Raw genomic sequence first — 12,890 nt, forward strand, 5'->3', positions numbered from 1 at the left:
CATACCTCCACATAAAAATGGCCACATATGGGTGCCTGGGTGGCTCAGTGGGTGAAAGCCTCTGCCTTCAGCTCAGGTCATGATCTCAGGGTCCTGGGATCAAGCCCTGCATCAGGCTCTCTGCTCAGAGGAGGACCTCTCTCTCTACCTGCCTCTCTACCTACTTGTGATCTCTGCCTATCAAATAAATCAATAAAATCCTTTAAGAAAAATGGCCACATATTACAAGCCCACAGCTAACATACTTAACAGTGAAAAACTAAAAGCATTTCGTCTAAGATCAGGAACAAAAGAAGGATATCCCACTCTCACCACTTTTATTTAACATAGTATTGGAAGTCCTAAGCACAACAAACAGGCAAGAAAAAGAAATCAAAGTCATCCAAATGGACAAGAAAAAAGTAAGACCGTCACTATTTACAGATGACGTATTATATACAGAAAGCCCTGATGACTCCATCAAAAAACTGTTAGAATAAATGAATTCATTAAAGTTGGAGGATATAAAAATCAATGTTCAAAAACATGTTGCATTTTTATTCACTGATAATAAAACTACTGGAAACAGAAATAAAAAACAATCCCACTTACAATTCTGTCAAACAGAATAAAACACCTAGGAATAAACTCACTCAAGGAGATAAAAAGACTGGTGTACTGAAACTATGAAGACATAAATAAACGGAAAGATATTCCGGCTCATGGATTGGAAGAATCAATGGTGTGAAGTTGTCCATACTACCCAAAGCAAGCTAGATTCAGTATAATCCGTAACAAAATCCCAATGGTATCTTTCGAAGAAAGGGAACACACAATACTAAAATTTGTACGGAATCACAAAAAACCTCAAATAATCAAAACAAACTGGAGAAAGAGCAAAGCTAAAGGCACCATACTCCTATTTCATACTGTATTATAAAGCTGTAATAATCAAAACAGTATGGTATTGCCATAAAAAGACACACAGATCATGGAAGGTAACATAACAGAAACCCGTGTATATATGGTTAATTAATTTACAAAACAGAGCCAAGAATATTCAGTAACAAAAGAAGAGTTTCTTCAATGAATGGTGTTCAGAAAAGAGCCAAATGCAAAAGAATGAAACTCGGCCACTATCTTACATCACACACAAACATTAACTCAAAATGGGGGCACCTGGGTGGCTCAGTGGTTAAGCTTCCGACTCTTGCTTTCGGCTTAGGCCGAGATCTCGGTGCCAGGCTCCACGCTCAGTGGGGATTCTGCTTGGGATTCTCTCTCTCTCTCTCCCCCTCCAGCCCCCTTCATTCTCCCCCTTTCTCTCTCAAATAAATGAATTTTTTTTAAAAATTAACTCAAAATGGATTAAAAACCTGAATGTAAGACCTAAAACCTTAAAACTCCTAGAAGAAAATACAGGTGATAAATTCCCTGACATAGTTCTTAGTGAGGATTTTTTAATCTCACACCAAAAGCAAAAGCAACAAAAACAAGTGGGTCTACATCATACTAAAAAGCTTCTGCACACCGAAGAAAACCATCAACAAAATGAAGAGAGCCTACTGACTGGGAAAAAGTACTTGTAAATCATGTATCTAATAAGCCACTACTTTCCAAGATATATCAAAAACCCCTATACATCAACAGCAAAAAAAATTTAATTTAAAAACGGGCAGAGGATCTGAATAGACCTTTTCCCACAGAAGACATACAGACAGCCAACAGGCACATGAAAAGATGCTCAACATCACTCATCATCAGGGAACTGCAAATCAGAATCAGAGAGATGCCACCTCACATCTGTTCGGATGGCTAATATCAAAAGGAAAAAAGAGGTTAACAGGCATTGATGAACATGTGGGGAAAAGGGTATACTGGTGGTGGGAATGTATACCAGTATAGCCACTATGGAAAGCATCACAGAGTTTCCTCAAAACGTTAAACAGGGACGCCTGGGTGGCTCAGTTAGTTAAGCAGCTGCCTTCAGCTCTGGGATCAAGTCCCACATCAGGCTCCTTGCTTGGCAGGAGCCTGCTCCTCCCTCTGCCTCTGCCTGCCATTCTGCCTACCTGTGCTCTCTGACAAATAAATAAAAATCTTAAAAAAAAAACCATTAAAACCAGAGCCACCATATGAGCCAGCAATTCCACTTCTAGGTATTTAAGAAAACAGAAACACTAACTTGAAAAGGTATCTGTACCCCCCTGTTGATTGCAGCATTATTTACAACAGCCAAGATATGAAAACACTGTGAGTGTCCATCAACAGACAAATGGATAAAGAAATTGTGACGTTTTATACACGACAGAATATTACTCAGCATAAAAATGAAATCTTGCCATTTGCAACGACATGGATGGACCTTAAGGACATCATCCTAAGTGAAATAAGTCAGTCGGAGAAAGACAACGCCATTTACATGCAGACTCTTAAAAAATAAATAAATAAATAAATAAATAAAACGAGATCAGAGAACAAATGAGGGTTATTGGAGGCAGGAGGTGGGAGGTCAGAGAAATGGGTAAAGGGTCAAAATGTAAGGAGGAAAAAAATAAATACAGTGCATTACTGACCAAGAGAAAACAGAACAGTCTTACACTGGGGAAAGAAATTGCTTTCATCCTATCACTCTTGTTCCTAATTCTGCAATGCCTCCCTGCTGCCTACAGAATAAAATCCCAAGTGTATGACCTAGTATTTCAGGCTTTTACACTCTAGTATAGTAGGGAAAACACTAGACAATAAGGATCAGGTTAAGTACTATGTATTTAGTTCATATCTTGTCCTGGACTTAAAGGTTAAGTCATAGAATCTGACAGCTAAAAGGAAACTATCGATCTTAAATGAGCATATGACCACCTACAAGCCCCAACCTACTGCCTTAAGGTTTAACTAAGAATAAATGGGAAAATCCACTAAAAACTATCAATCAGGGCGCCTGGGTGGCTCAGTGGGTTAAGGCCTCTGCCTTTGGCTCAGGTCATGATCCCAGGGTCCTGGGACTGAGCCCCACATTGGGTTCTCTGCTCAGCGGGGAGCCTGCTTCCTCCTCTCTCTCTACTTGTGATCTCTGTCAAATAAATAAATAAAATATTTTTTTTAACTATCAATCATTCTACAAATACAAGCTGTTGGTTTTACTATCCAGTATTATCACCCAGACCCCCCCCCCCCAAAAAAAAAAAAAAAAAGAAAGAAATCAGTATTTATCACACCAAAATTTCTCAGGATACAAAGAAATCCATCAGGCTTGGGTACACTAGCATAGTGGGACTTTCAAAGTGAACCGGTTGGTTATTTGAAAGGTCAGGTTGTAAAGCTAATGATGCTAGCTACTCTGACCTCTCTTATCCTTTATAATCTGATACATGGCCAACTACCTTATGAATAGAGTACAAATACAAAGAGGCATTCAGTACATATTTGCTCAAAGACTACGTGCCTAAAACACACTTAGGTGATGATGAAAAGGATGACATAAACAAAGGCATACTCATCCCATGTGTCAAGTTCAGATGCTTTCAATTACCCGTACACCTCTTTTAAAACATTCAAAGAAAATCACGTAATAGGGACGCCTGGGTGGCTCAGTTAGTTGGGCAGCTGCCTTCAGCTCAGGTCATGATCCCAGCGTCCTGGGATCGAGTCCCACATCGGGCTCCTTGCTCCACGGAGAGCCTGCTTCTCCCTCTGCCTCTGCCTGCCATTCTGTCTGCCTGTGCTTGCTCTCTCTCTCTCTCTCTCTGATAAATAAATAAAATCTTTAAAAAAAAAAAAAAAAAAAAAAGAAAATCACGTAATAAAACAATGAAAGAATAGTAGTTTTGTGTGAATATGTCAAGGGAAATTCAGGTCCCTGGGGTAAAACACATTCCGTAAAAAAAAAAAAAAATGGGGGCTTTAGCCTAAGGATCAGGAAGCATTGTTCTGGTGTCTTCCTCCCAGTAACAATCTCAGATTCTCTGGGAAATGACTCATCCCTCTGCTTTGGAACTGGTGTTTTGAGCCAAGTTAATCCCATCCCCAGCTCACATCTTTCCCCAGTCAACAGTTTAAGGGCAGGAGAATACCCAGACCTAAATTCATCTGATATCCTTGTCACATATCCCTGGTCTACTATTTGGTTCAGGGACGGAGAGATAACTTAGGTTTGTCGAAATCAGAATGAACCTTGGGATTTTTGCAATGACTTGAAACTGAGGGTTTAAGCCAATTGAAGTTGGCTTACAACACGCGGGTCATGAAATACACGGACTTCCCTAGGACAGAGAGCCAAAGTTTTTAGGAGCAGGCCAACAAGTTTGTAATTGTGTCTGAGAAAAATACTTCTGGGAACTGCATCTATAATAGGCTTTTTTAAAAAGGGTTGTTAATGGTAAAGCTAGAAACAGAAACACTACTGTAACAGCCAAGTGAGTGCTAATGGAAGCCTAAATGAGGTGAATGATAGCGAGAAGAAAGGATAGAATAAGGAGGTAATCTGGAGGCAGGACACAGACAGCGAATCAAGAGGAGATCACGGTGGCAGGAAAAACAGGTGCACAGCTGAGGAATCCAGACAGATGGTGGGAGAAAGGCTAGTGTGTGGGGGAACTTGGGGAGGAAGTTAATGGATTCTGGTTTAGAACAGGAAGTTTTGATGAAGAAAGAGTGGAAACCCCAGAAGACTATATAGCAATCAGCCCTCATCAAGTGCTCTATTATGATCCCTCTGCAATCCACGACAGATCCGTCCTCTTTCCCTGAGAAGATGGATAATCATCTTACTTGTCTCTCTGAAAACATTTACAGTTATTAAGGGTTATATAATCATTCTACTTTTTAGGCTAAGCGATTAACCTGCCCTTTAAAATAAACAAAAACAAAACTCTAACACAAAAATCAGAGGTGGATCACAGATGGAAATATAAACGCTAATAAAGCCATAAAGCTTTAGAAAAAATATACGAGAGTATCTTCACAATCTGGGGGTAGGCAATAATTTCTCGGTTTATCTTTTGGGTTTATTTTTTTTTTCTTCTTTTTCTTCTTTTTTTCTTCTTTTCCTGTATTAGAAACTACTAACCAGGGGAAAAAAAAATTGACAAACTGAACTTAAAATTAAAAACTTCTGGAGTGCCTGGGTGGCTCAGGGGGTGAAGCCTCTGCTTTCAGCTCAGGTCATGATCTCAGGGTCCTGGGATCAAGCGCAGCAACTGGCTCTCTGCTCAGCGGGGAGCCTGCTTCCCTGCGCGCCCCCCCACCCCCACCCCCACCCCCACCCCCGCCTACTTGTGATCTCTGTCAAATAAAAAATAAATAAATAAAATCTTTTTTAAGAAATTAAGAACTTCTGGGGGCGCCTGGGTGGCTCAGTGGGTTAAAGCCTCTGCCTTCAGCTCGGGTCATGATCCCAGGGTCCTGGGATCGAGCCCCACGTCTGGCTCTCCGCTCGGCCTGGAGCCTGCTTCCCCCTCTCTCTCTGTCTGCCTCTCTGCCTACTTAAGACCTCTATCTGTCAAATGAGTAAATAAAATTTAAAAAAAAGAAAAAGAAATTAAGAACTTCTGTTCACTGGGGCACCTGGGTAGCTCGGTTGATTAAGTGTCTGCCTTTGGTTCAGTTCATGATGTCAGTGTCCTTGGATCGAGCCACAGCTAGGCTCCCTCCTTAGCAGGGAGTCCGCTTCTCCCTTTCTAACTGCCCTCCTTCCCCCCCACCGACCAGCACTTGTGCACCTGTGTGCCCTTTCTCTCTCTCTCTCTCTCTCTCTCTCTCTCTCGTTCTGTCTCAAAACAACAACAAACTTTTCAGCAAAATACACCATTAAGAAAGTGGGTAGAGGGGCGCCTGGGTGGCTCAGTGGATTAAGCCGCTGCCTTCGGCTCAGGTCATGATCTCGGAGTCCTGGGATCGAGCCCCGCATCGGGCTCTCTGCTCAGCAGGGAGCCTGCTTCCCCCTCTGTCTCTGCCTGCCTCTCTGCCTACTTGTGATCTCTCTCTGTCAAATAAAATAAATAAAATCTTTAAAAAAAAAAAAAAAAAAAAAAAAAGAAAGTGGGTAGACAACCTCGCGCTGGAAGAAAACATTCACAAAATGAATCTTTAACAAAGGACCAGAATCTAAAATACATGAAGAGATCTTACAAATCATTAAGGAAAAGAAAAATAAAACCCAATTTTAAAATAGGCAATAAGTAACAATTCACAAAGGAAGATTTATGACTGACCCATAAGCAAAAGATACACCGCCCCACATCGTTAGTCCTAAGGGAAATGTAAACTCAAACTACCAAGAGCTGCAACTACATACCCACCAAAATGGCTACAATTAAAATGACTGACATGCTGAATGCTGACAAGAATGTGGTACAATTGGAACCTCACACGTTGAGGGCTGCAGTGTAAAAGAGAACCACGTTGGAAAATTGCTTGGCAGTTTCTTATAAAGTTAAACGCACTTCTACCCAATAACCAGCAACTCCACTGCTAGGTATTTAGAGAAATAAAAAGATATGTCCACAAAATGTCTTGTGGAAGAGGGGGGCCTGGTGGCTCGGTCGTTGGGCAGCTGCCTGCAGCGAAGGTCATGATCCCTGGGTCTAGGGATGGAGCCTTGCACTGAGCTTCCTGCTCAGCAGGAGCCTGCTTCTCTACCCCCCCCACCTCCCCTCACCCCTGTTTTCTAATAATAAAATCTTTTCTTAAAAAAACCTTGAGCAGGGACGCCTGGGTGGCTCAGTGGGTTAAAGCCTCTGCTTTCAGCTCAGGTCATGATCTCAGGGTCCTGGGATCAAGTCCCACATCGGGCTCTCTGCTCAGCAGGGAGCCTGCTTCCTCCTCTCTCTCTGCCTGCATCTCTCCTACTTGTGATCTCTGTCTGTCAAATAAATAAATAAAATCTTTAAAAAAAAAAAAAAAAAAAAAAAAAAACCTTGAGCAATAATGTTCAGAGCAGCATTATCCAAAATAGCCCCAAACTGGAAATAACCCAAATGTCCACCATCTGGCAAATGGACAAATAAATTGTGATTTAGTCATACAATAAATACTCAGCAATAAAGCATCAAGCTATTAATATACTCCAATTAACATGATTGAATTTAAAGGACGGTAATGCTAAGTGAAATAAACCAGATACAAAACACATAAAGTATAATTCCACTTATAGGAATAGTAAAACTGTCGTTTAGGGTGAGGATAAAGGGGTAGCAGGGATTAACTGGAAAGACACGGGAACTTTCTGAGGTTTTGGAAATGTCTTCTAGGCGTGTGGGATACACAAAGTGCATGCCTTTGTCAGCATTTGTACATGTCTATGGATTCCACCATATGTAAATTAAGCCTCATTAAAAGGAAAAAATAAGAAACTGATTTCCAATATAAACACCTGAAATGGGCGCCTGGGTGGCTCAGTGGGTTAAGCCGCTGCCTTCGGCTCAGGTCATGATCTCAGGGTCCTGGGATTGAGTCCCGCATCGGGCTCTCTGCTCAGCAGGGGGCCTGTTTCCCTTTCTCTCTCTCTGCCTGCCTCTCTGCCTACTTGTGATCTCTCTCTGTCAAATAAATAAATAAAATCTTTAAAATAAAATAAAATAAAATAAAATAAAATAAACACCTGAAATCAATATGCTTTATTACTGGACTAAAGGAAACTTTTGTTATTCTAAGGCAAAAGCAAAACACACCCAAAACTTTTAAAAGGTAAGAACAAGAGGAAACAGGCTGACTAAAAACATCACAGGGACCACAAACCCACCATGGGCCTGTATGCAAATCACTTATGCTCTCTGGGCCTCTATTTTTTTTAATTACGTTATTTTGTCATTCATAAAACAAAGTTTAGAAAATCTACCGCACCAGGAGTATGTAAAAATTGAGCATATGCCAAGCATCTGGTATAGTACGTGGCACACAGGGCCTTAGTAAATGCTAGTGGGGTAGGAAACAGCAATCAGAAAAGGCATGACAAAGATCCACTTTACCTTTCTGGTGTAATAGGCAATAATTTTTTTAATGAAGATTTTTAGTTATTTATTTGACAGAGATAGCAAGTAGGCAAAGCAGCAGGCAGAGAAAGGAGGGGAAGCAGGCCCCCTGATGAGCAGAAAGCCCGATGTCAGTCAAAGGCAGAGGCTTTAACCCACCGAGCCACCCAGGTGCCCCTGTAACAGGCAATAATTCATTTAAAGAGTTTTATTTGGGGACACCTGGGTGGCTCAGTTGGTTGGACGACTGCCTTCGGCTCAGGTCATGATCCTGGAGTCCCGGGATCGAGTCCCGCATCGGGCTCCCAGCTCCATGGGGAGTCTGCTTCTCCCTCTGACCTTCTCCTCGCTCATGCTCTCTCTCACTGTCTCTCTCTCAAGTAAATAAATAAAATTAAAAAAAAAAAAAAGTTTTATTTCAATATTTTCCCATAGCCCTATCCTTTTTTTTTTTTTTTTTTAAATTAAAACTCTCCCCATCTGATAACTGACCCTATGCCATCCAGCTGGCTGGTGGAGTGAGAGGGAGGAAGAGGTGCCTTGCTCTCAGTGACCCTGCTCCTTCATCTTAGAAATGTTCATGTGGAGCGCCTGGGTGGCTCAGTGGGTTAAGCCTCTGCCTTCAGCTCAGGTCATGATCTCAGGGTCCTGGGATCAAGTCCCACATCCGGCTCTCTGCTCGGCAGGGAGCCTGCTTCCTCTCTCTCTCTCTCTCTCTCTCTCTCTCTGCTGGCCTCTCTGCCTACTTGTCATCTCTGTCAAATAAATAAATAAAATCTGTTAAAAAAAAAAAAAAAAGGAATGTTCATGAGATGAGGCGCCTGAGTGGCTCAATCACTAGGCATCTGCCATTGGCTCTGGTCATGATCCCAGGACGCTGGGATTGAGCCCTCTCCAGCTCCCCCTGCTTGTATTCCTTCTTTCGCTATCTCTTTCTGTCATAAATAAATAAAATAAAAACTTAAAAAAAAATGTTCATGTGAAATCAAGTTTTGAATACCCAAATTATACGTAAAGGTATGAGTGAAACTCGCAAGTCCAAATTGTTCTACAAAATGCAAAAGACTTCTTAGGAAGAATACTAGTACTAAAGCCAGGTTTCCCATTTATTAGGTTTACCAAAGGGCACATCCTTCCATCTGCTAGAAAGCTTTCTAATTATCTTTCAAAAGGCCATGCTGTTTCCAAATGCTACAACACACACAGCAGTAACTACTTTCCACAAAGAGCAAGTTCAAACAGTAGACGAAGCATGCAGAATGTTTTCCTTTTCTCACACCAATGCTGTCTGGTTGGATTTCAGCCAAGAACAGGGCTCAAGTAGATTTATCTTTCCTGTAGATCGTGTAAGTACATTTGCCTAATGCAGTGCCCTAGATTTTACAAATTACATTTGCTGGTGTACTTGCAAGTCTGCAGTTTTGAACATTTTCAAGGAGGACACAAGACATTTATATACAACAGTCCACCTTGACTATCAATAAGAGCCCTATTCTGAGGCCACCTACCATCCTTTTGCTGTAATTTTAAAATTTCTGTAAAGCATTTCTTGGCTCCTAGCGAAGTCTGCGTTGAGCCAAGATGCTGATGTTCTATCTGCATTCAGACTGCACAGAAAGAATCCACTCATACCAAAGATCTGTTTGAAAGCTTTTAAGGCCAAAAGATGTCTATTGTGTGGCCTATGATAGGCACTGACTAAAGGAAACTTGAACTATACTGCAGGGAACACCATAAACCTGGGGGAAAACGTTTGGCTTAATATGGCACAACACCACAATTCGACAGGATGTTCATTCTACATCGAAAAAGTGACTATGAACCAACAACAACAAAAAACTCTTATGATCAAGAATTTATTCTCACTAAAAAGTTCAATATGCCGTCTTGGCACCATGATTTCCTCAGGATGCAGTGGTATTCACTGCACAGTGGCTCGGGTCTAACTCCCCATCGTGATGTCACAAAACCCGAAATGCAACGGAATCTGACTCTGTTGGTGCATGCGGTCCTGGGATGCCAACCATCAACCTGGAGCAGGCACAGGGCCAGAAAGCTCCATCAGGTTTCCTCACTGCCCCCAGGAATCACTGCTCCCCCAAACAAACAAGTCCTTAAAAGATCCGACCTATAAAAAGGAGAAAAAAAAAAAAAAGATCAGATCTGCTGGCTGTGGCCGGTAAGAAAGGTACAGGGATCACCTGTCAACGGGCAGGAAAGTAAGTGGGTGTAAAATGGCTTCCCGGGACGGACTGAAACGCAGTCAACCACAAGCAAATCCCTTCCTAGAGTAACGGCTTTCCACCAGACGTGGAGGGGCTCGGGCACCGAGTGAGCCAAGAACCCCCCCAACCGTCTCTCCTCCGGACCCGAACGCGCGCAGGAGACGGTCCCGCAAACCCGACGCCAGACCGGCGCGGGCAGGGAGAAAGGGCACGTCCGGCCGCCAGCGTGACCGCAGCGGGGAACACGACGCACTCGGTCACCCACCCCAAGACCCTGCCGGTCACGGCCCTCCGGGCGCGGAGAAGAAAGGAAGGGCTGGGAAGCACGTGGTCGGCGGCTCCGCCGGGGGCTCGGGGGCCGCAGGAGCACTTCTCCCGGAAGCGGCGGGCTCGGCCGCGGCCACACAGCCCCCGACTCCGGGCCCCCGGCCGGACCCCCGCCGCAGGCTGGCCGCGCCGGGGATCGCGGACAGGCTCGTGCAGGGAATTAAGTTTCTAATAATACAACTTCAGGCAGATTAGCGCCGGCGTCGCCAGACACCGAAGCCACACTTGGCGCAGGGGGGAGGGGGGAGGCGGTGTGCAGGGCGCGCGGGCCTGGGGCCAGGGGCCGGGGTGGGGGGAGGGTCTCCCCGGCAGGTGCGCCCCCCGCGCGTCGTCGCCGCGCTCACCAGGTACCAGACGCCGAGCAGGATGGTGCCGGTGCGGACATGGCAGCACAGGCAGCAGCTGTTGGAGTAGAACCGCGTCCAGGGCGCGACCATCTTCATCGCTCCGGCTGCGGGCGCCGTAGCGCGAGCGCGCGCCCAAGTTTGCAGGAGCGTCGGTCGCGTCGCTCGGGACTCCCTGCGCGGCCGCTGCCGGCTCCCCCGCCGCTGCTGCCGCTGCTGCCGCGGGTCCCGCTCGCCAGTGGCCTGCGCCTCCCGGGAGAGCTCCGCGCGCCTGCTGCGGCCGGACCCTGCGCTCCGAAGGCAGCGGGAGGAGGAGGAGCGGGAGGGGGGGAGGGCCACGTGACCCGCGCCGGGGGCCAGTGATGTCACCGTGGGCTCCAGCCAGCTGCGGGCGCCGCCGGCCCGGGGCAGAGAAATCAATCATCCTGCACCACCGCCCCGCACCCCTTCTCCTCCCCTCCCCCCTGCAGTCCCGGGCCGGTCCCGGAGCAGCCCCGCGGGGGAGTTCCGGGCCTCCCCCTCTCTCCTGTGGTCATTTGTGTAACTCTGTCCGGCGTTTTGGATTCTTTTCTAGTCTCCTCGGTTGCGGTTTCTTCCCTTCTACTTCAGTTTTGCAGATAATCTGTAGATGCAAATACTATCATTGTTATCTTATAAACTGCGAGAGGAAAAACTGCAGGGTGTGTGCGATTCCGGTCAACAGCAGTCCTTTGAACCCGCTGCTGGAACCCGGAGCAATTTGTCTCCGCTTCCCAGCTCAATTACCGTGGTAGTAACCTTTTTCCCAGAAAATAGGATGTGTGTCAAGGACATCCTCGCTGTGCTTCGGGCAGCATTTTTAATCATGACTGCAGCTCTGAAGAAACAATCAAGCCAATTACTACCGCATGGGCTCTGAAGGCCACAACGCGGACCGGGGGAGGGGGGGTTACTGGAAGATAGCTCCAGCTGGGGGTTATTTCCTCCCATTTGTTGTTTGGTCTCAAAGAACCCTCGCCCTGGGTTAGCATCTAATTACCCTTCAAGCCAAACATCTCCTGAGTTAGATTATTAGTGCATGTCAAAGTTTGGTTTCGGACTTGGAGCAAGAGAAAAACGGGTCAGATTTAAATTTCTTAAGGAGGGGTTATACTGGAGGGAAGGAGAATGTGCGATGAGGTGGTTTCCGTGCAGGACCAGTTAGTTTGATAAGACTGTAAAGCTGTCACATTCTTAGTGTGTCGCTTAAACCTGGATCCAAAGGGACCGGGGCGTCTCCAGAGAATGTCAGATGTGGGCCCTTAATTGGAAGTAATAAGTAACATGCGAGAGATCATCAGAAAGGAGGATGAAGATCAGTTGTTGTTTTGTTTTGTGACTACAAATTTCTGTTTTCTCTTACACCTGAGATAATTTTCTCTTTGGGGTCTTTAATGTTCAGTTATACCCATAGGTATTTTTTTTTTTTAAGATTTTATTTATTTAGATCCTTTCATAGTTCATAAGCATGATGATTGGGTGTTCACGCTTCTGTGTGACATGTGCCACCCTCTAAACCTTGTTACAACCTCGGCACATTACTCATCTGACGTGAAAAAAAAAAAAAAAAAGATTTATTTGACAGATGATGAAGTTCTAGAACATAGGTGAGGTTCGGTGGGGTGAGGTCCGGAGCCGATGACTAAAGAAAGAATTCTTGAGACATCTTTGGTGCAAAATGGTGATTTATTAAGCATGGGGACAGGACCCATGGGCAGGAAGAGCTGCTGCCCCGCTATCCTGAGGAGTGCCTGATTATATACACAGGAGTTGGGTAGGTGAGGACAAAGGGGATGTTAAAAAGGGCTGTCACGGTAAAGAAGACGGTCAGGATATTGGAGGCCTAGTTATTGTTAAGCCAAGGCTGTTTTTCCCTCTGATGAGACACTAACACGAAGACAATTGGGAGTTCCTGGTGGAATGTCACATTCCTCCTAACAAACATCCTCGTCAGTGAGTTTTAGGTTTAGAAGAAATTTAACTTTACATTTCCTTCAGCCCCAACCTCCTTCAGTTTTTCTGGAGGG

The 12,890-nt window shown here is 44.8% G+C and overlaps 1 protein-coding gene and 1 non-coding gene across 2 annotated transcripts in view; one reads left to right on the plus strand and one right to left on the minus strand.

Annotated features, from left to right (window-relative positions):
- Window positions 1–11,164, minus strand: part of LAPTM4B (lysosomal protein transmembrane 4 beta) — a 74,967-nt gene extending 63,803 nt beyond the window's left edge. The window contains exon 1 of the mRNA XM_059165961.1: window positions 10,846–11,164. Coding sequence (XP_059021944.1) covers window positions 10,846–10,944 — 99 coding nt within the window. The 5' untranslated portion in view covers window positions 10,945–11,164. The remainder of the gene's footprint in view (window positions 1–10,845) is intronic.
- A 1,146-nt stretch (window positions 11,165–12,310) lies between these two features.
- On the plus strand, window positions 12,311–12,415 carry LOC131828459 (small nucleolar RNA U13). Its single transcript, XR_009352465.1, has one exon. It is a non-coding gene; the product is annotated as a small nucleolar RNA U13 (small nucleolar RNA).
- Window positions 12,416–12,890: the final 475 nt, after the last annotated feature.

The sequence above is a fragment of the Mustela lutreola genome, chromosome 3 (genome assembly GCF_030435805.1).
Source record: "Mustela lutreola isolate mMusLut2 chromosome 3, mMusLut2.pri, whole genome shotgun sequence".
NCBI lineage: Eukaryota > Metazoa > Chordata > Mammalia > Carnivora > Mustelidae > Mustela > Mustela lutreola.